This window comes from Sebastes umbrosus, chromosome 10 (genome assembly GCF_015220745.1).
Source record: "Sebastes umbrosus isolate fSebUmb1 chromosome 10, fSebUmb1.pri, whole genome shotgun sequence".
Taxonomy (NCBI): domain Eukaryota; kingdom Metazoa; phylum Chordata; class Actinopteri; order Perciformes; family Sebastidae; genus Sebastes; species Sebastes umbrosus.
In genome coordinates, this window is record NC_051278.1 from 22,393,075 (window position 1) to 22,416,710 (window position 23,636).

General features: G+C 41.7%; 1 protein-coding gene across 3 annotated transcripts; it reads left to right on the plus strand.

The window, feature by feature from the left end:
• Positions 1–41: 41 nt before the first annotated feature.
• mgmt (O-6-methylguanine-DNA methyltransferase) lies at positions 42–20,665 on the plus strand. Of its 3 annotated transcripts, none has more exons than XM_037783070.1 (5): positions 42–203; positions 2,524–2,672; positions 11,438–11,598; positions 16,025–16,164; positions 19,860–20,665. In XM_037783070.1, the coding sequence occupies exons 1-5, from the start codon at positions 150–152 to the stop codon at positions 19,986–19,988; spliced, it is 633 nt and encodes a 210-aa protein (XP_037638998.1). In that variant the 5' UTR covers positions 42–149; the 3' UTR covers positions 19,989–20,665. The 3 variants fall into 3 exon arrangements, with proteins under 3 accessions (XP_037638998.1, XP_037638999.1, XP_037639000.1); XM_037783071.1 differs by having other exon boundaries at positions 64–203; positions 2,527–2,672; XM_037783072.1 differs by lacking the exon at positions 42–203 and adding an exon at positions 276–291.
• Positions 20,666–23,636: the final 2,971 nt, after the last annotated feature.

A 23,636-nucleotide genomic window follows, 5' to 3' on the forward strand; every position in this document is an offset into this window, starting at 1 on the left:
GCAAGGTGGGAGGAGCGAAGACTCATACCGACCAATCACAGAGCTCGAGTTGACTTTGGCCTCTTCTGATTGGTCGACGCGACCAACGCGGTCTGGAGAATCAGGAAGAGACTTTTTTTTTTCTGTCACGCTTGTTTTTGCAGAGAGACATGATGAGGAAGCGGACGTCTCTCAGACACCCTGCGGATACAAAAACCTTCACTGTAAGCTACAGAGCTAATTCACGATGTTAAAGTTACTCTAATAAACCTGCAGTTCAAATATTATCATACTAACCAGGACTATCTTTGAGTAAGGCCTTCAAGTTACCAGACTACGTTCATCTTTTAGACATTTTAAGTGCGCACTTAGTGTAAAGCGTGTTTTTTAACTCGTTTTTAATGTACTTATAAGCTCAAACAAACGCGGGAACCTTTGCGTACGTTTCGGCATGACTTTCCTTAATTTTAATCGCACTTAAAAGACACGTGTTGCGTTTCTTTCTACCCAATTACGCACGCAGGTTTGACCAGGAACTAGTGTAATGAGACAACAGTCCAATGATTGACGAGCACCAGGATGCTGCCAGTGCTGCGTATTGTTTGTTGTTCCTCACCGTGAAGAGCTGGGTGGGTAAACATCCTAACACATCCAGAGTATATATAGTCACTTAGACTGGTTGTGTGCGAAAAACCAGCACAAAAACATGAACGCATTATTTTTAATCAGCACCAGACTATTAGCCAAGGCCATTATTGCCAAAGTCCATTATTCTATCTATGAGTCTATTACCAGCTTGCTAAATGGCAGCAGGCAGTATGTTCAGCGCTTATCCAAAGTGCACTGTACCATTGTTTTTGGCTCAGAAAATTTTCTCCTCGCCTTTATTGTCAGTTCAGGCAAACCCCCGATGAATACAGTGAGAGCTGCAAGAGTAGAAACAAGAAAGTTGAAGCAGACGCATTTGTGATCGCATACCATGACAGATGTGTGTGTATCTGAAGAGGGGGGTGCAACTGGAAGTCTAAATGAAATACTGTAAATGCATGACTACTTTTTTTTTTTTTTTTTTTTTTTTTATATATCACATAACCTTTGTTTAATCTAAAAATATATATATTCTTTTAAAAATAATTATTAAAAGTACAGGCTGAATTGAGTATTTTTTATGAATTAGTTATTTTTTATTTTAGGGCTGCAACTAAGATTATTTGAATTATAGATTGGTGTAAAATATGAGAGAATAGTTAAAAAATGTCCATTATTTCCATCATTTTTTGTCTGACTTACAACCCAAAACCCCCCCAAAGAAAATCTCTTTACCATCACACAAGATACAGAAAAGCAGCAATTCCTTACATTTGAGAAGCTGTAACTATTCTAGTATTTTCACTATAGAATAAATACAGTAAATGATAAATTGGTTATCAGAATAGTTTCCACTTGCGATTAATCAGTTAATTGTTTCAGCTCTAGTTTGTTTTTTTGTTGCTTGATTTACTAGTTTACAGGACTGCATCTAGTGAGTGCATTTTTAAACTGCAGTTATTCTCTGGTTACGGCGTCTTAAATTTGAGGATTTGCTACTTTTCTCTGTTTTATATATTTGTAAACTAAATATCTTTTGGTTTTGGACTGTTGGTCAAACAAAACAACATGTGAAAATGTCACCTTGGACTCTGGAAAACTGTGATGCACATTTATTTTTAGTATTTTCTGATAAACTAAACAATTTGTTGATGAATCAAGAAAACAATCAGCAGAATAATCCATAATGAAAATAATTATTAGTAGCGCGTTGAAATATATGGATATGAATTACACGCACTATTAAAAATGAAAGAGAGAGAGAGACATATTGCGTTTGTACCCTTTAGACACTTTTCAGATCAAGCTTCCTGGAAGGAAAGGTTTCCTTGGTTGAAACTCTTACAATCAATGTGACCTTTATTTATTATAACCCCCATCTCTCAAAAACTCACATATAACATAGTCAATCATCTCTCCTTCCCTCAAAGTAAAAATAAAAAAGGAACTGCTGTCTGGTTATTGCCAGTATCCATCTCAGTCGTCAGAAAAGCTGCACGTTTTTGCTGTTGTTAAGGGCTGGAAACCAGAATCCCATCGGAGTTGCACCCTAAGGAACAAATTTAATGCTAGAAAAACATCCCGACCATCAACCAAAAATGACGGATTGAAAATAATGTCGAGCTATCTTGGGAATCCCCCACCAGACAAGGGAACAGACTGCATTGTTTTTCTCATTTATGTGATATATAGAACAGAAAGAGGGGAAAAAATGGGCGATTTATTGGTTAGATAGGCGTATTCTTTTCCATGCACAAAAGAAATATTGGATAGTAATGTCGAGATCAAGTCACATCATGACATTGTTTGGAGGCTAGGTGTTCAAATATGTAAGTCATCATCCGTTGGTGGCCCGCTAGGTTTCCAATAGATCATTCAATGCAAATATGTGTGGGAAATTGTGCAAGTTGCCACATGAATATGTCAATGAACGGAGTGTAATTTGTGCTTCCTTAGCAGGGCAGCAAGATGAAGAAGCGAAGGGAGAGCCAGTGCACTCAGAAGACCATCTCATTGCTGAGCCCCCTGGGGACGATCCGAGTCAGTGGATGTGAGAATGGTGTGCACACCATCCAGATCCTAATGGATGTCGCACCTGCTGAAAGGTACTGTACAACAGCCGGGCTGGTGACGTGATAAACAAAGGTGTGAAATTTACAGGCGGACAGAATCCACTCCTGTGATGGAGTGCCACCATTCCTCATTGGAAGCAGGGCATTTTTGTAGATCCCACAAGAAATATCCGGGAGAAAGTTGGGCAAATATGAGCCGGCACTAGAAATATGAGGGGCACTAGAATACAGTTGGGCTTGAAATTAGATTTCTGATGGCATGTGGTTGTGATTCTTCCCGCAGTATATTTGAAATTTCCGAAAAATAACTTGTTTATTACCCACCGGGGAGTTTATTAGAGCTGATGTCTGTAGGGTCAGCAGAGGCCATGGGGAGCATGGACTGTTCGCTCCTGTTTATTTATGTTCCCCTCCAAGTTGCATGCAGTAGTTTGGAGTGTCGACCGGCACTCAGAAATGTAATATGTGATTGCATTTCATGCCCTGCCCATCCCTCAAAATTGTGAGAATGTTGACAGCCTTACTGAAGCGATTGAAACTGATTAAACTCGGCGTTAATAAGTACTTATTCCTTATTTTTACAGGTCCACATCCTACATCTCAGATTAGTTTTGATTAGATTGAAATTAAATATCCATGTATCGCAGATTCGCATTTGATAAACTTGAATGGTTTGGGAAATTAAACCGTTTTCCGAATGCACCCGGATAGGAAGTTATCCTTTTGCAAATGTATGTTCAAATTCTAATTTATGGAAAACCCATTAATGACCTTGTATATTATACCTCAACATGTGTTTCCTTCTCGACTGTCTGCTATTTCCTAAAATTCATCAAGCAGTAAAAACATTCCACTTGTTGTTAATGAGTTGAAGTGAGAAAATTAATAATATGGAATTTTGATTATGGAAGATGTCCTGTAACCATGCGCAAGCACCTTTCTCCGTCTCCTTGTGAACAGGGTTTAATTTGTGTGTTCGGGTTCAGTAGGAATATGCAAATGAATTTAATGATTCGCATCACTAGATCATTTCTCAGTTTAATATCATTTGCTATGTCGGTCATAAGTGATGCCTCGATCCCATCGCCCGTCTGTACGTTCTCAAAGGTGTGAGCAAGGAATCATTAAACTAAATGTTTAGATTTTATCACGACCAGTTGAATGCAACGTTATTGTCATAGGACAGGGGAACTAGAGCCACCTCAGATATATGGAGCAGCACAATGTAAACAGGCATTAAGGGAGGCGAGATAAAGTGACAAAATATGGGCTTATCTTTGCAACCGGCTTTACATGTAGATCTCACAAAAGCCCGCCTGTAGCAGTAATAGTTCAAATCAGCCATTTCCATTGATTTATTTATGACATACTAAACAAGGCTCTCTCCAGCTTTGGATGTGGTGTGGTGCAGGCTTAGGAAGTCAGTGTGATAAATGATCTCTAAGAGCATATTTTGGATAAGGGAAATAGATAGCATCTATGCATAGCATAAAGTAAGACCTACAGTAGTATATTTGTGAGCGAGTCAAAGCTTTTGCGGGGCTTATGCGACTGTGTTTGCTTTCTATGTTTTGTTTTTTTTCCAGAATTGGTTGGTGTTGAACAGCCGGTGCGGCAACAAAAGCATTCGTGGCATTGATAGATAGTTATTGATAAATGCCATTATAGCTACATAAACGCCCTTGAAGTATTGCTTACACACCATGACCGTCAGCTCTTTCTAATAGAAACGTCTCAAGCCCCTTTTGCTTCCTAACTGATCTTAGGAACATTTCCTAAAATCAACCTCCTCTGCCAGTCTAACGACAGCCCTGAAGGCACCATCAGATGAACAAATTCATTACATCTCAACAACCCCTGTTGGGGCCCTACGCACCAGCCTCCCTGTTAACCAGCTTTTTTTTCTCCCCCCCCTTTTAGTTTTTTAGCATGGCCTCAGCGTTCGCAGAAAAAAATGATCCGCATTTTGTTTACAGGAGATTACTATTATCTGAAATATGATGCTTCTTGCCTCTTTCGCACAGAGCACAGACACATAATATAGAGGAAATCATAGAGTACTTTTTTATTAGGGTGAAAAATGAAAAAAAAAAGGGCTGGACTCCTGCCCCGAGACATTTTGTGAGCATATTATTTTACAATGCTTTGATCAATTTGTCTGTCAAGCTGGCTGAGATGTGGGGGAGCAGGAAAAAAGCAATTTAGCTTGTGAGGTCCTCAATAGAAATGTACTACAGGAGCCTGTGTATGACATGTTGCATTAGAACCTGAGTAGCCTTTATTGCCTGATAATGTCGCGAGGCAATGCTGATATCAATCACCCTTTAACAGCCGGTATGATGTGTTTTATGAAAAGAAGAGAGAAAAAAAAAAATAATAATGCACGAAAGCATTTCTTGGAAAATAATTGATTTAATTCTGAGCTGAGGGATTTCTACTTTTAACAACATAAAAATATTGTGTTGGAAAAAAATAGGCACAAAATGTGCTAGAAGCTAAAAATTGCTAAGAACAAGCTCTTTGCATACGCTCCTATAGAAAACTGTAATTAATTTTACACGGATAAACATTCTCATTCTCAGTCTCATTTGCATATAGATATAAACAATATATTTGTGCATCTGAATTCCCAGCACACTTGAGTCACGTGGTGTGCCTAAAATCCTAAGTGGCTAAAACCAAAAACAAAAAAAAAGAATTATCATTATATTTCCCGGGCCATAAATCCGCCTTTTTTTTTCCCTGACACAAAGCCTTATAAATCTGTGTCTGATTTTTCACATTGCACATTGTTTTTAGTTAATGATTTTCATCTGTTTGTTGTTGCTGTGATAGTGGGGAAATGTACCATATGCTCCGGCAAAAGACAAATGATTAGCAAATGAAATTCTGGACAGCTGTCTGACTGAAAGCGTTTGGTTGATAGCATTCTGCTACCATAATTAGCTTAAGCTTTGGGTTAATTAACTTTCTACCTGGATATGCATAATAATAGCATTCTGCAGAAAGCCAAGGAGCTTCCAGTATATCAGCAGCAAAGGCAGGCGTTTTATTTTGTATTTCGCCTGCATATTTCAATTTCAAGAGGCGATTTAGCTCGGGAGCATCGTCAAATATTGTAGATTTTACTCCCCAAGCCAGATAATTCTGAAACAATAGGGGTGTATTATGTGGCAGAAATGCCATTTCTGAATGTAATTAAAGCGGATGAAAGCAATCACCGATTTTTAAACGCTTTTGTCTAGCACGAGGCCTACTTGTAAAAAAATACCCATCAAGAGGAGAAAAGAGGCACGAGAACCCCCAAGTCCTTATATAAGAGGCCTTTGAGACTGAAGTGAAGTACAACAGTAATTAGTCTTTTGTATGAATTTTGCCGGCCATGCTCATGATTAGTTAAGCATATGAGGGGACTGCAGGACTGCATTGGTCTTAAGGAGGAGGGTGTTAAAGTCTATTTATCACCAGTTATCCTCACAGCTTTCCATTATCACTGACAACACTGGATGGGGCCTGAGAACAGCCTAATTGTTCGGAGGTGGAGTGTTTTTGTGTCGAACCCGTCACCCCCAGTCACATTGGCATTCATAAGCAGCCAGACATTTTCCATCTATCTAGCCCTAATACCCAAGCTGTCACAACAGCTTTTACACACTACCGACGCTAGTGTGAAATATCTGAGGTGATGCATTTATCGTTTTTCTCACACTCGTGTAGTGTTGTGAATCAATGTCCTGGTTCACACTGAATAGCAGTATGGTAAATGTGTTCCCTGTGTGGGGCCTGTTTACATGATGTGCTCACACACCGGGAACCATATCAACAATTTTTTTTTTTTTTTTCCCCTCTATAATTTTTTTCTCCGTCTCTCTCACCTTCTCTCTTGTATTTAGTCTGACACATAATTTAAATTATTATTTTGCTAGATAAATAAACTGCTTACATTTGTAGCTAAAATGCTTTGTCATACAAACGGCGATCTGCTGAGATATTGAATGAAATCATCAATAAAGCAGGGGGGGGAGACTTTTTGACGTGGTCCCTTTAGAAATGGCATGAATAATTCATCGCGTAATGATATTCAGATCATTTTTGTGCTATTTTTTACTGCGGCCTTAGAATATTGTTTTGCATGTTGTGAAGTGCAGTACTCAGCTGCGTATTCATTAAGGTGCTGCTCCCACTGGCCCTTGGACCCATCTGTGCTCTACGTTTATGCCTCCCGTCTCTCGGGACCGTCCCAATCAGGCTGCATGTGCCATTTCCTGTGTAAACCAACACCTGTGTAACACACTACCTGTAAACCGCCCCCGCGCAGACGAGACGCCGACGTTCGCCTCGGACGAAAATCTGCAAATGTTGTGGTTTCTAAAGCAGAACCTCCAGGGTGAGGAGCGAGAGTTACCCTTCGCTGTAGAGACGCAGCTAAAAGCAGCTCCTGCAGTTTTTTTTTCTTTCTTTTTTTCCCCCTGCTGTCGACCGGGAAGTTTTTTCCCCGGCGCGAGGGTTCGCGCTGGTTTGTTTTAGAACTTGATTGGATTCTATATCTGCAACATGCAGAAGTGTACAGTGTGTGACATACTGAGGCAATATGCAGAGAGATGATTCCGCTCTGACATCTTGGAGAGGAGTACGAGTCAATTATGCCCAAGTGTTGTTCTTGCTTATCTTCCTGCGGCACCAAACAAGGATTTAGTCAAGGATTTAGGGGTGAGGGGGCGGTGGTGGGGATCATGGTAAGCGGTTCACAACAAAACACTCAAAACTCCTGGGAGCGGGCACTGATTTAAAAATAAATTACAGAAGACGAAGCGCTAACACTCAAGGGCCCTCAGCAGTGCTGGCGTACACAGGTGAAGATTAGCCTCCTCGCTAATCAGAGGAACAAGGCAGTAATTTGCTCTGAACACAGACAGTAATTAGGACTTGGTGACACTGGATTCCCATAATGCCTTTGTGCTTGACGTGGTCAAATTTTGACAGAGGCTATCCATGCAGGGTCACTGTCCCTCCAGTCTCCCGGCCCTCTTCAGTCGAGGCTCTAAAAGGTCCCTGCAGTTACAGGGGATCCCTAATGTACTTTATGCCTCCCTCACTGGCTCCTTACCATTCGGGTAATTGGAATCTCTTACTATGGCACTTGAGAATAGAGGCTAAAAACACTATTTGAAACTGCTCAGTAGTCTGTTGTAGATAAACATTGCAGCGTCGGGGTGTGGATACACTACATAATGGAGTAAGAGTTAAGGCTCCGGTAATACATGCCTTCACTGACTCCTGTGGCTAGCCAGTTGGGAGAAGACCTAATTGTTGTGTGCTTTGTTGCCTACTCTGCAGTATTTTACCACCACCTTTATGTATTGGATTGAGCGCCGCGGCCTCTTTGGTGGACATTCGCTAATAAGAGCTGTTGGATATCTGGAGAGCAGTTTATCCGGCCGAGTTGTTTTTATTTTGAGCACAAAACGTGTACCCCTCCTAAACAGAATAGGAAGCATTCCTTACAGCTTACCACTCCAAAAGCTCTCCACTTTAGCGGCGCAGTAGCTAGATAGGCATCTGAATGATCTTCAAATGGTTGAACGAGCCGCATTGAGCAAGTGGCTTACAATTGTATCACAGCCTTTGGCTCAGAGACCATCAGGATCTTGACATTCATAGAGACATGCTGTATTTTTTTCCCTTTTTAGACAGTCATTTTAGGCTTTTTTCATGCTCTCTTGAGTCTTTGACGTCTCTGAGTTAAGTATCTGCGGCTATAAAGCTTGAGGAAAATATTGGACTGCTCTTGGCCTTTTCTATTTCATCCTCTGACCCGCCATGTTACCCATGATCGGTGAAGGAGAACTCTGGCAGGCTGTGTCAAAAGTGACAGCCGATCGAGTCGGGATGAGCGCCATCACGCTTCACAGGATGGAGGCATGAGTTCTGAGTTTTTCCCCCTTTTTGTGCAATATACCATTACACCCTTCGCCAGATTCCTTTCAATTAGATCCTGTGGTTAACCTGTTTCATTCTTAACGTCTGCTGCTGATAGAAAAAGTCTTACTGAAGTCTTGTGCAACTAGAGATACGGAATATGCCAAAGGAAATTGACAAATTTAATGTCTTTTTTTTTTTTTTGGTTCCTTTGTCTCCTTTGATTGTTTCCTCCAGGATGAATGGAATAACCTCCCAACATTTATATAAATGCTCAATTCATTCTTTATATTAGAGTTGGAGAATAGGTAGAACTCCAAATGACTCCCACTTTACGCAGCAATGATTTATGGTAATTGGAAATTGATTGTGACAGGAGCACAATATTAGAAATTTTCTCAAATCACAATCTTCTATCAGGGGAAATATTCTTTTTAGTGCGGCAGATCCTGGCTAGTTTGGAATTAGTTTCTTATTTCCTTACCTGTGATGAAATAATAAACGCCTGAAGGACATTGGGAAAGAAAATATATGATTTTAACTAGTCAAAAAGATAATAAATAACAATTTTGCTTTAACCAAATCTGATGTGTTTATTCAAACTTATTAAACACAGGTATTGAAATACAGTTTATGATCACTATTAATTATAATTCTTTGTTTTTACATAAAGGGTATGGCAGGTCCCTTTAAGACAATATGAAGATTGCTCCTCCTCTGAGAGTTTCTTTTGTAATAAGCCCAACATTTATCGCACATCTCTAATCTCTCATTTGAAGGGCAGAGTTTTCTAACGTGCCAGTCTGGACACTATAAAGATCATATGATGCTGCTTGATTTGTAATTCATTGAAGCGACTGGAAATGTTGCCCGAGCGCAGGAGCTACATCTCCACTGCCCACATGCTCTTTAAAAACAATCCCCCATTGCACCTCGAGGTGACAGACTTCAGCTCGACTGATGTTGTTCCACTTTTATTTATTTATTTTTCGGGTGTTGTTTACCGGCCATAACATGTACTGCATTGCATTAACTTTTACTACTGTCAATGTTGTATCACTCAAAAGCACCTTTGAAGCCGGCGCATCCGTAACGGAAGGGGGCTGAGGGGAGGAAGGAAAATTAGCCACGGTGACAAGTCTGAAGTGTGAGCTGGAGGTCAAAGGTGCCGAGCCTTAAGCAAAGGTGCTCTAGCCTTTGTCCGGTAGATTGTAAGGGCCTGCGGGTCCAACAGGAACATTTCCACACACAATATCCCCGAGCTGTCAGTGTGCAGCGGCTGGAACATCCTCTCAGAGAGAAAGAGGGGCTGTGGAGGGGTAGTGGTGGTGGAGGTGGTGGGAGGAGGCGCACTGGGGGTGGAGGGGAAGCGGGGAGGGTGTAGAGAGGGAACAGTGGCCTGAAGATCCTTGCAGAGAGAAAGAGAGGTGGGGGGATGGTGGGTGTAGGTGGTGGGGAGCCAAAAGAGCTGGAGTGGGAGGATAGAGAAATAGAGAGGGGGAAATGAGGAGAGAGGGAGGGGAGGCGAGGCGAGGGATGGAAAGGAGAGACAATGACAAGTAGGGGCTGGCTGGGCACTCACCCATGCCGACAGAGATTGCCATGAGCCATGGCCATTGTTTGAGCGGGTCTCAGCACAGGACCCGCCGGTGGGTTTCCGAGTTTTCACCACTCAACTATAAACTGCTGTGCGGTTTATTTAGAAATGAGAGTATTTACACCTTTTACTGTATTTACACCCACTGTTAAACGGCACCCGGGAGATTTCCATCGCACAGCCACAAACTAGCAGGCAGAGCAGGGCTCCCTGAAAACTGACCTGCTCAGTCATAACACTCCAGTAAACCTCGGCTTCACATGTCCAATATAAAACGTTGCTCAAACTGTGACCTGCAGAAGTGTAAAAACACTTTAGGGCCGCGTTGTTACGGCGGGCAGGAGAGAGACGGTCCGCGTGTTTAACAAAGTAAATGTCTATTATTAATACCGTACAGGATAAGCCAATTTTGAAAAAAGGGGCACTTAAATGGTGATATTATTTATTTATAAGTCCTGTACACCAGTTAATGGAATTGGCGGCCTGCTTTAGATCCACAACACAGCTTGAGGTCCACTTTGCAGTAATGCACATGCTAAGAGAGGACCTTCCCAGTAGGGTCTTTAAGTGTCAAATATGGGTCAGTCTGCTTGCATTGACCTGGGGGGTGGTCAGCAGCGGAAAGAAATTCAGCTGTTAAGTGATGCCAACTCAACCATCGGCAAATTCCTCCAAGCATCTACTCATGCTAAGATGAACGTCCAAGTGCAGCGTTTTGCTGGCCAGCACCGCTCTGGCCAAAAAATCCATTTATTCTTGTCATGAACTATAAACTAGACCCAAGCAGAGTTGAGACTGTTGTTAACGCTGCGCTCTTAACTTTTTTTTTTTTTTCCATAAAACAGCTGCAAGACTTTTTGAAAACTCTTTATTTCTTTTTTTCAGAAGCTGGTTCTGCTTTCTTTAAGCTGTTTGAAATAAACTGTTAGCGCCGTTCCTTATGACCTGACAATGTTTTCTTTCATACTCTATCATGCTGCACTTCATATAAATATATATATATCTACTGTAACAAATGCCCGGATTACTGTCTTTATATTTTCGCAGCTCTGATATTTTGTCACAAGCCCAGTGACAGGAGCGACATGTTGAACTTTAGATTTTAAACACGTCTTGACTTTAGTTTCACTAAGCGAATTATGCCATCTTGCATCTGTGTCACCCGTGGCATGTTATTACACTCTTGTGCCATATTTTAGCACTATTCAACCAAGAACTGGGTATTATGATTGCTCCTCTGATCCCCACCTCAACTCCCCATCCTGCCTTATATCCCTCGCAGGAGCGCCGAGGACCCCCTGAGCTGTGTGGTCAACGATAGCCCGGCAGAAACGAGCCCCGAGTTGCAGCGCTGCGTCGAATGGCTCCAGGCGTACTTCAACGAGCCGCAGACCACTGGGAGTCTCCCGCTCCCCGCCTTTCACCACCCCGCCCTGCAAGGAGGTCTGTCATGGATAAATATTTGCAGAGCCATGACTGGGATCAGGCTTTCACTCTTAATTGTCAGTTACATCACTTACACTCACTGGCTCAGTGTGTTATAATGAAGTATTTTATGGCTGAGAGCGAGAGCAGAGGAAGAGCGAGTGAGTGGGTGAGCGAAAGGAGAGAGAACAGAACACAGAGCTGTAACTTGGTTCAGTAATCTGTGGCAGCTCTTACCACGCGTGTTAGTCTTGGCAAGCTTTCCCATGATTCTTGGCACATTCTTTGAAACTGATCGAATTCCACTCTTGACATTTTCAGACAGGAAGCTTTTTTTTTTTTTTTTCAATGACAACATGTGAATGGTGGTAAAGTTTGAATGAGCTTATTGTTGGCTTGACCAGTCACCTAGGGCGAGTAAAAAATGAAAGCACCCCCAAAAAATGGACAATTAGCGTCCTTTCAACTGGTAGTTGCGACTGCGGAGTGAATGATTGAGGGCGCCGAGGAAAAAAATGAGGAATTAATTATCCCTGGCGCTTTTGTTTTCGAGGAAACAAACAGCACCACTCGCAGCCTGACAACTCACTTTTGAAAACTTATCGCGCCCGTGCCGTTTTTCGAAACAATTACAGGCTATTTCTTTGTCACACGAGACGCAGGTTGCATTTTAACTTAAAGATTTTCAGAAGTGCTCATTTAGACCCAGAAGCGCACCCACACAGGGAAAAAAAAATAACTCTTAATATATGCATTTAACAATTGTGCCTCTCTTCCCCTGCAATCAGGCCTTAGTTGCTCTCTAATTTCATGCAGATCTGCAGTGCTTGAGTGATGGCATTTTCAATGAGCAGGTACTCCATCGAGACCCTGTATACAGCTATGAGTCCCACGCTCCCGCAAAGGCAATGCAGAAATACATCAGGACCAATTACGATATCAACTTTCAGTGTGATTCCCTTCGCCACCAAGTGCTTGTGTACCAGCCCCAGGCTCTTTCAAATCGCATCTCATCTGAAGTCTTTGGGGTTTTAATTAAATTTCAGGATAGATGGAATTCTTCATTAGTACCTGATCTGAATAGGTGATTGTGCTGTGTTCCACCTCTCTCCCTCGCCTGTTGTTTTGGGGCTCAGTAAATACAGGGTTTAGGCTTGGATTGCTCTCAGTAGTCAGAACCATAGGCCATGCCAGTATAAAAATGTTAAATGTGAGCATCAAGAGTATTTGTCTTTTGAGAGAGGAAAATAGAAGGTTTCTTCTTTTTTTTTTTAGCTTGTTAATTCACAAATATTAAGGATTATTTTTTTGCCTTGCTGCTGTACAAAATTCCTACTTGATCCAGTCATGCAGCCGCTGCCTGCCTGCCTGCCTGCCTGCCTGCTTGGGAAAAAAAAAAAAAAATACAAGTTTAATCAGGTCATTACAATCTGTGACAACCAACTTTTGTTTGCTCAGTTTATCTTGTGGGAGAACCCGAAACGCGACAGCGCTCTCGCAGCACTTGTCATGTAATATTGAGTTGTGACCTTCACTTGAAGCGTTGCCATGTTTATTTACACATTTCTGACAAAACAAGCCACTTTTCATATTAGCTGTCACGACATACCTGAGCAACAGAGGTGACATGAAAGGAGATGGCGAGGCGCGGGTTTCTGTACCGTCTGACTGATTGGCATGTGCAACATCACACGCGAGTTTGGTCGTCGGAGGTAGAGGAATGGCGAGTGCGCGTGCGTGTGCATATTCGTGCACGTGCGTGTGCGTGCACTCATATTCGCCCCCCCCACCCCCTCCTTCAGAAAAACACAGACGCCATCATGGGTTCTTAAAACGATGCATATTCTTATCTCATTAATTATACATCCATATGTAACAGACGAGAGGATCTTAGTCTCGGTAAGCGGCACAGGGAATATGCAGGGAGGGGGCCCGGCAAAGGGGGGGAAGGGCGCTCTTCAAAGCCCAAATGACTGTGTTCCTGCAGGAGGCTGAACCTCCCCCTGTGCACAGCACAGGGCGAGATGAGACGCTCACCAGGACTCGCCCCTGTGATGTGGAGAGGAATTAGGGAAATGAACGTTTTCAGAATATCGAATAATCAGAGAATCATCAGCACCCCGTCAGCCTTCAAAAGTATGGATCCCTCAAGACTCAAGAGACACTTTGACTGGGAGTCAAAGTCTTCCCTCCCATTAGACACAAAGGATAATGAGGGAGCTGCATTTCCACTATTGTCTTTTTATTGTCACCACCGTGTATAGGGTGACTGTCAGCTGGAAGTCATCTCCCCTGAAATCTATCATTAGCTGGGCTGATAAAAATTCCATTTATTATTTTCTTCTTTCAAATTGCTCTCATATACACAATTATGAGCAAATCAATCATAGATGTCGATACCTTCATAATGACTAGATCGGTTTGATTTTATTCTGGGTCAATGCGTCTCTGCCTTCTGCAGTGGCCCTATCACCTGGCCTCATGCTAGGTAATGACCTGTGACATAATTATGGGATGTCTGTAAACATGTAAGTGGTTCCTCTCAACTTTTATTTAAACAATTGACACCACTGCACCCCGATCTAAAGAGGGTCCTGACCCCCAGACACAGCGTATTAGGCTCTTTATGAAGTATGGGGCTAGGGGACCGCTCTCCAAATCATTGCCGGTCACCTCGAGTGACCCGCATGAAGTCTCTGTCACTACCACTGATGAGGGCAAAGTTCTTTAACCTCTGATAGCGGCAGATAAAAGCGCAGCAGACACTTGTTTTTTTGGTCCAGAACTAGTCGGAGATGCGGAAAACCTTTCCAGGAGAAACAGCTGCTCGGGATTTATAAAAGGTGTAAACAGCCCCCGTGTAGCTTGTTGCTCGGTGTGCTTGTAGGCGACCGCGTCTGCTGGCGTGACTTTGGTTGTTTGTCAATAACGATTGCATCAGCGGGGATTTGTCATAGCCACAGTCTGGGCCAAGTTGTCATCCACCCACCGGTGACAAAGCGATACCAATATGTACCGCGCACATTTGCGGTGGCCAAATCCGAGCTTTACGAGGGGAGAATAATGCATAAAAGAAATTTCAGGGGTGTATCTTATCTCCTCATAACATTAAGTCTGTCTGCGTAAGAGCCCGTCATCTCGTTGACAGCGTGATTATTACCTGAAAAATTATTAAACAGTACCTACGGGCCTTGTTCAAGACAAAGAACTCACATGGGTGCGCATCAATCAAATATATCCCCTTTAGGTTTTACACTTATTCCCCCCAGTTTAGGCAAATTGCCTTGTTCGCGTGGCTTTGTGTAGCGGAGAGTGACTATAAGGTAGCGAGGGAGCCTGGGGAGCAAAGGATGTTCACTCTGTAGAAGAGAGACAGGGGTGTGACATGTTTTCACACAATGCCAATTTAGAGGGATTTCTCATAGATCACTTGTCATGTGCTCTCTTAGACCATATAAATGAGAGAGAATGGGAGATCACTAATTGAATTTTCATGACTGAGTACATGTATGTACTAGAAGAGTTTCACCCCCTTCTTGATAACGAGACTATTGTTCCCCATCTTGTTCTCTGTGCAAGAGAAAAAAAAAAAAAGTGTTGTTCGTTTGCTGCACAAGCTCACACTGCATCACCGTCTTCGAAGATGTTTCAAATACGTTTCCCCTTTTTCTTTCAGCAATCAGAGCTACACAAACATGCCTCTCAGTCACTGCCTGGTAATCCAGAAAAAAAAGATAATGCTACCGCTAAAGTGCTAATGAAATCAAAGCCGTTAATGTGGTCGGTTAAGCTGCGGATGATTTGAAGAATTCCGCCATTTAAGTGAAGATGATATAATGAATCTACTCTGAATAGAAAGCAATTAAAAGGACAAATTGGTCTGATTAACCTCAAAGTCATCCCACTGCCACAAATGGTGTGCAACATTCAAATTATTATTATTAAAAATCTGGAGCAGATTTGCAGTCTTTTTGGCCTCTCTTAATCCTTTTAAATGAAGGAGCGAACTTTTTTAATTTTAGCTGTGACCTTTCAAAGCATAACCTAGATTTTTTTTCCGCCATAGAAATAATTTTCTCACATCGGCTTGTGTAGCATGTTAATACTAGTGCTAAGGTCAAATAGAGGGACTTCTATGTATTTAGTTGTTTAATGAGTGCTGTAAAGAAAAAGTCCTCCAGAGCCCCTTGGAAAAAAGAATTGGACCTCAAACATGATGGAGAAACTATTAAGTGGATCAAAATGTAATGATGTCTCAAAACTTTTGATTTTAAATTCAAAACACCAAAAGGAGTGAAATCAGCGTTGTACTAAAAAGTGTTTGTCTTGTTGTCGTCAGCCTCTCAGGCAGCTGTCTGATTAAACGAGGAACTCCCTCTTCCTCTGTTCTCTCCGTCTGTCTCCCCGCTCTTCCTCTCTGTCCTCTGCTTTGTGTGTGGCGAAGACGCGTTCTCCACCCGCGTGCTGCAGATACTTCTGAAGGATGTGAAGTTTGGAGAGACGGTCTCGTACAAGCGCCTCGCCGAGATGGCGGGAAACCCCAGAGCGGCGCGGGCGGTGGGAGGGGCCATGGTGATCAACCCGGTGAGTGTGACATTGATTGACAGGCTTCTCTCTTGCTTACTTCATGTAGTCAGATAGGGAAAGTATTCATTAGATCAGATCAGATTACTATTAGTTTTTAATGATTTGATGAACCTGAATGTTGTAGTAAAAGTTAATTAGTCATTTTATAAGGGTAGTAAATAAGGAATTTGACAAGTAGTGCTGCAGACTTTATGACATCACTTCCAGTATTAAATATGGAGCTGCAGCGATTAGTCGATTAATCGATTAGTCGGTTGACAGAAAATTAATCTGCAACTATTTTAATAATCTAGTAATCACTTTTCTAAGCAAAACTCCCATCATCCTCTGGTTTAAGCTTCTAAAATGTGAAGATATGCTTCTTTTCTCTATTTTTATGGCATTGCAAACAGAATATCTTTTGAACATATTCACCTTGGAAACTGTGATGGATATTTATCACAGTTTTCTGGTGTTATAGACTTTATTCGAGAAAATAATCGATAATGAAACTAATCATCAGTTACGGCTCCAATTAAATGTTCTTAAATGTAATTTGGATTATGTGAAACAACCACATGTGTTGTAATAAATTTAACGGTTTTACATCGATAAGCTGTAATTGCATATAAAAGTTTGGAAAAAAGGTTAAATGAATGAATGAAATAGTAAAATATTAATAGATACACTATGTGATCTATTCTGTGGTTATATTAAACTTATATCCTCAAAAAATCACAAAAACTGATAACACAGATTTTCAGTCCATCTCTTTTCTTTTAATTAGTTGAAGAGCACCGCCTACAACAACGTACTCCACTGAAGTATTAAATATGGAGATGCAACGATTAGTCGATTAATTGACTAATCGATTAATCGATTAATCGATTAGTCGATTGACAGAAAATTAATCAGCAGCTATTTTAATAATCTACTAATCATTTGAGTCACTTCGGTGCAAAACCTCCAAATCATCCTCTGATTAAAGCTTCTAATATGTGAAGACTTGCGCGTCTTTTCTCCGTTTTATGTCATTGTGAACAAAATATCTGTTGGTTTTGGACTGTTGGTTGCAAAAACAAGACATTTGAAATTGTCACCTTGGAAACTGTGATGGATATTTATCACTGTTTTCTGTTTTTTTTATAGACTTCAGAAAATAATCAGTAGATTAATCGATAATGAAACTAATCATCAGTTGCAGCGCCAATTAAATGTTCTATTAAGTGTAATGCTGTAATAGCATATAAACATTTGGAAAAAGGTTAAAAGAATGAATAAAATAAGTAAACAAATACAGAAGAATGAATAGATACTGTCTATGTCATCTATTCTGTGGGTACATTTAAACATATGCTCAAATAATCCCTTAATGAAACTATATAAAAAGTGGTAACATAGATTTTCAATCTGTTTTGTTTTAATTTGTTTGAGAGCACTACCTACAACAACTTGAGTTTTCCAATAAAATAAGTTTTAAAAGCTCCTCGTGATGCAGGATATCTAATCCTAACTGTAGGTGTGTTCCAATATGAGCAACGGCGAAACAAAACGCCTCCCCGCGAGAGCGGCGGAGAAGTAAAAGTCTACCTACAGCACAATTTTTAAGCCCACACCTTTTGTTCCTGTTCTCTCAAGTCTTTACTGTAGATGTTCGCCGCAAATCTCCGATTCTTGTAGGAAACCTGGCCCGCACCGCTTCGCCCATGAATCCACTGTGTACAAAATGGAGGGCTAGAGGGCAAGTGGTGTGTCTTCTTTTGATCAAACCCTTTGATCAAAGCCCGTTTAGCTCTGCCCATGTAGTGCTGTGGGCACCACCGGTGTGCTCTGTGAGGCAGAGAAATGCAGCCAGTGAGATGCTCTCCCTCATATGTGCAGTGAAATAGCTTGTGTACATCCTCATCTTAGTGCTGTGTTCTGCTCTCTGACACGCTTTCTGTTATTAAAGCAGGAAGAAAAGTCATTTGCAATAAAAAAAAAAAGTAGTTTGAAACAGAATAAATGCAAATAAACCACAAATGCTATTTCTTTATTTGCATTTTTTCTGTTTCTTGACTTTTTTAAATTATAAATGACTTTTCTTCCTGCCTTTTATTTAACAAAAACGGTGTCAGAGGAAGCACACAGCGCTAAGAGGAGGATTTTAAAACTATACACTAGTTTCTTTATGCTTTATATATTACATTAGCCAACGGCGTTGCTTTTGGATGGCTGTATAAAACCTCTCAGTTTCGTGTTTTAAAGACATTTCCGTCCTTTCGTCAGGGAGGCTGGGAGCCTGAGCCCTCAGCTCCTGATACAGATCCAGAGTCAGATTGTCAGTGTCAATTACTTGTCAGTAGCGCCGCTCCACTCAGGCTTCAACTGTGAAAAGCTCAGTGTGCTCAATCGATCCTCGCCTCTCTGTGGCACTTCTTCTTCACCAGGATTTGAGTATTGATAAGCCTGGCGTAGTGCTCCTTCTCCCCCCCCCCCTTCCCCAAGTGAAGAGGCAGATCCGCAGGCCTTGAGGGTACCCCGCTCTCCCTCCAAACCCGGGGAACAGTATTGATCCGAATACTCGAGCAGTATTTCTCTGTCTGCAAGGTTAATCCGGGGCTCGAAAAGTTTTATTGCTGTTGATATGGGAGCGGGTTTAATGATGGATTTGAGCTGAAACACACTGCACGTCCAACTTTTATATAAAAGGCTGGAGGTGCAGCCGGCAAGTCGGTAGAACTTGCTTAAATTGGAGAAATATAGTCACAATGCAGCAGTAGTTGGGATGTTTTGGTATGTAGAATAACTAGAAGACAATGAGGGCAACATTAAGAGTATTTTAAAAGGGAATAATTGCTGTGATTCATTCCAACCATTGCCACTCTTCTTGTTCTGAATTCACAATGATCGAAGTGTTTTAGGCTTGCTTGTTTAATCCTTCTCCAGCCATTTAGTTTACAAAGAACTCGGGACCCCCCTGGCAGTCGTCTGCAACAAGAGTAAACGCTCCACCGACTTCCTCTTTTTAATGATCACAGGGTTATCAGATCTTAATGTTGACACCCTCTCGATTGAATATTCATCCTGCTGGTGTTTTTGCCCATTAATTTTTGATTGCTTCTTTGCTTTACACTATTAAAGAGTAAAAAACATTTATACCCAAAGACTGAGCCATCACCCCGAATGTGGATTCATGCAGGATCAAACCAGACACTTCTAGTGTGACACTTTGTTTTCATGCAGTGCATGAACATAAAAAGCAAAAAAAAAAAAAAAAAAAAGGTGCAGATTCATATTTTCTGCACGTTGGTTACTTTTAAGTCACACCGTTTATGCGGTAAATCAGAGATTCTTTCATACATAATACATATCTACTATCAACACCTCCAACTGTTGTTGCTGTGATAATAAATGTCAAGCACAGAATAAGAAAGCAGCAAAGCTCCAATCTGTATTTCTTTTTCAAATAGTAGTTTTTTTACTAATACATCATAGTTTTTGTAGTAACAGTAACAATATTTTTAAACTTGTACAGTGAAAATATGCTTTTTGCAACCTCCTTTCTGAATGTATAAATTGGAAAAAACAATGTTCGTTTAAAGGAAAAGTAAAAGCAAACATTTTAAAAGTCTCTCTTGTGTGTGTAGAAATGTTCTTGCGTAATATTTGCAGAACTTCCAACATATTTATTTCCTCAGAGTTGAATTTTATTCTCTGTCTGTCTGTGCCAGGTTCCTCTCATCATCCCCTGCCACCGAGTCATTTTGAGCAATGGACAGAGTGGGCCGTACATGAGCGGCAGGGGCAACCATCTCAAACAATGGCTGCTCACCCATGAGAGGCAGAAAGAGGAAGGCTAAAGCATGACAGAGGCCAACTGTCCTTCATTCAGTACACACACACACACAAACACAGGAGGCCGGGATATTATTATTTTTTTAAGAACACAAAACAGGGCCATAAAGTTTAGCGTGCTTGGCACACTCTGTGGAACAACTGGAGCTTCTTGTAGATATTCAGTTTATTCTCCTTTTTTTTTTTTTTTAAATCTAAGAATAGAGATGCTGCATAGTTAATGTGATACAGAGTTGTTGCAGAATTAGAATGTACAAAAATAACTTAAACAGAGAACAGTAGGAATTACAAACATATGCTCCCGTGGGCCTCTGTTGCGTTTGCCAGATAGTGCTGGAATGGTTTTTCTAAAGAATTATTATTCCCTTAAAAATATGTCTCTTGCATTGTTGTTGTTGTTGTTGTGTTTTTTTTTTTTTCTCCTAAGCAGAATTAGTCTTTGTACCTCTCGTTGGTTTTTTAATTTCCTGCCAAGTGAATGCTTTGTTCAACATCCAGTGATAAAGGCTCTGAATTTTACTGCTACAAAGCTTTGTAGTGAAGCATTTGTTTTGTCTTCATTTAGATCTCATTGTTTGCTCTCTCCTTACAATCCACCTAGATGCGGAGACGTCTTATGCATTATATACTGCACTTTTTTTGTTGCATTGGACATGTTTAAATAAACACATTTCAAAAATGACAAATCCCATCTTTTCATCATTTTAATTGCATTTAATTTAAAAATTGATTCCTGTGTAGCGTTCACTCAGTTCAGCTCATAATTAATTATGCTGTATGTCTTCTCTCTTCTCGCTGCAGCTCTGGATGTCAGAGCTTTTTATTTCTGAGTAGTGTTTTCCATTAGAGGGCAGTACAGAACGGGAAACAGAAAATCAACATTTCAACCTTGGATTCATCCTGCACATTTAATCTGTAACTTAAATGTTTATATGTTGTTTTATTTCCATCACAACCCAGTTTTAATCCCTTTGGGATAAATTATTCTCTCTTAAAAAGACCATATGGAGAGGGCAGCAGCGGCGTTCAGAAATAGCAGTTGCTTTAATTGAATATGTCCTGTGCTTTTTATTTTCTACATTTCCTCTCGATGATGAGTTGTAACATTGACAGTTTAGTCTGTTTTTTTTCCTCCCTAAGTTCTCGATTCTAAGTCAAGTGCAGCCCCAGAGTGACCCTTACTTGCCCATAGTTATTCCTCTTCTGTTCAGCCCAGGTAGCCTAATAATCCACCCTCCAAAAATAACCTCAGCTCTAACCTTTTACACACCCAATTCAAGTGGCCCCGCTCGCTGAATACATTTGAACTTTGCTGCATTTTTGAATTTCTTATCCGTTCCCTATCAGCTCCGTGTGGCTGTCTTTCTTGCCGTGCTTGCTGCTGGACTCACTTAACTCTGCCGTTGGAGCGCCATCGCGGTGTAGATGTTGAGGCAGCAGACAGGCAGATGAAGAATGAGACTCAGTCTGTGGTTTCACAGAGGGCTAATGATGCCTGTGGTGACTACAGGCTACAGTCAGCCCCCTAACGAAGGGAGCTGTGACACAGCCACAAGGGGTCCCATTTAAGCCAGGCGCACTCTGAAGTGCACTGTAAGCACCCTCCTTTTTTTTCTTCTTCTTGTGGCTAAGTAAATTCTATGGAATGCTACGAATTTAGCACCCAGAGAAAGTGATGTCTGTAGAGATCTGTGACTGATGTTAAAAAACAAGTCCAGCTTCAAAGCTTCAAACATGCTGCCAGTAATTGGCCATGTAATTGCCGAGGTGCCCGAGGAATCTCTTACAGATAATTCAACCCTTTTTATTTGCTCAATTTCTACATTTTCATGGTATTTTAGTATTTATCAGCATTAGTAGCAGCCTTATTATTATTATTATTATTATGTCTGTATTATTTTGCGGTGGTATTTTCACCATGTGTACCACTTCCGTATCACGCTGGCTCGGAGATAAAAAAGGAATTAGATTAAAAGAGGCTGAGACGATCTCATCATCCGCACTGTTAATCTCTGTGAAACCTTTAATTTTGGCCTAATATCTGCCTCCATTTCAGAGAGAGAGACTCCACGGAGTGCACGTGCTCGCATGCTCGTGAGAGAGAGGGAGAGAGAGAGAGTGTGTGTGTTTGAGCATGTGGCCCATGCGTGTTTTGGTGTGTGCACATGTGTATGTCCATATGTGTGTGGGTGAAGTGGATGATATTGAGTCTGACTTCATAAATCACCCAGACACTGATAAACTCCCCATGCACCCACACACCGCTAATGGGCAACCCTTAAGGAGTGTGAGTGTCTCGTGCGGCGTTTGATTCAACATTTATTAACCCCCTCACACACACACACTCCCTCACGCACAACACACACTCATTTGAGCCCCAGAAAAGAGCGGGGATATGGTTGGTGGCATCCGTAGCGTTGTAGCGCGGGGTTTTGACCCGGCCGGGCTGTATTAATCATGGCCTGATAGTAGCGAGATGCATTTTAGCTTATACAGCCACAACAACAACAACCCCTGCATTTCCTAACATTAGTTTCCTTCTCATAACTTACATCCTGTCTCCAACTCCCCACTTCCCATCTCATATCCTGGCACCTCTCCTCATTATAGAGCAATTTTCTGCCCCCACATCAAATACAAGCTCACTCCACGCTTCCATCTCTTGCTCTCCATACATGTCGCCTCGTAATTCTAACGTTATCGCAACGTGCACCCCTTGGTACGAGTCGCGAGCTTAGTGGGGACCCTTGCAGAAGTGAATCCCGCGGCCACATCAGTGATTCATAAATAGCTGCTTTTATTCTTCCCTTAAGAAGTTTGTATGCTTAAAAAAAATAAAATAACAGTGAAACTTTTTGGATCGTATTAACTCGGCTGCAAGCGGTGCGCTGCTGCTTGGAAGCCGGAGGAGTATCCGGCATGCAGATAGGCAGTGTCCAACAGTCAGTCAGACAGATAGACACAGGAATAGATAGCTGGATACACAGACATTAGACTGGGGCTTGGCTGCGCTATCAGGTTTCCTCCCCCCTCTGTCTGTCTGCCGGGACAGCCTGGCCTCGGAGGCCCTGACACCGAGGCACCACGCAGCCAGCCACGACAGCTGCCACAGCAGCATCTAATACCAACACACTCCATGCTACGCCACAACTACAAAGAGAAATATCATTTCAAACATGGCATACTTTGATGCTCTCGTAATGATCTTTGTGTTTTGAGAGAGAGAAAAGCGGGAGGATGGAGAATTCGTATGGTGCCTTTTTTTTTGTTTTGTTGTCTTTAGAACAAAGAGATACCCCCCCTTCCACATGAGCAAGTTTAGGACAGTGGTGATGAGACGGAGCGGGATTAAATGAGAAAGTAGAAGAAACCCTGAGAGGTATCAGCATGCGAGTGTGTACGTTGGTAACCTCGTATCAGTGTGTCATTGTAACCTTCTGAACCCGAGTGTTGGTCCGGGGGTCCCTAATTAGGAACGGCTGATGAACGACCATGCGTTACGTGAGAGCGGGCGCCAAGCGAGCGCGTACCCCTGCGTGTATCAATCTGTGACTGTGCAGCGCGGTTGTCAGCGTGGTAAGGAGAGTGTCTCGGGCCTGGAGAAAGTGCAGGTCTAGCCTTGGTCATGTTGACGGAGGGGGCGGCACTTCAGA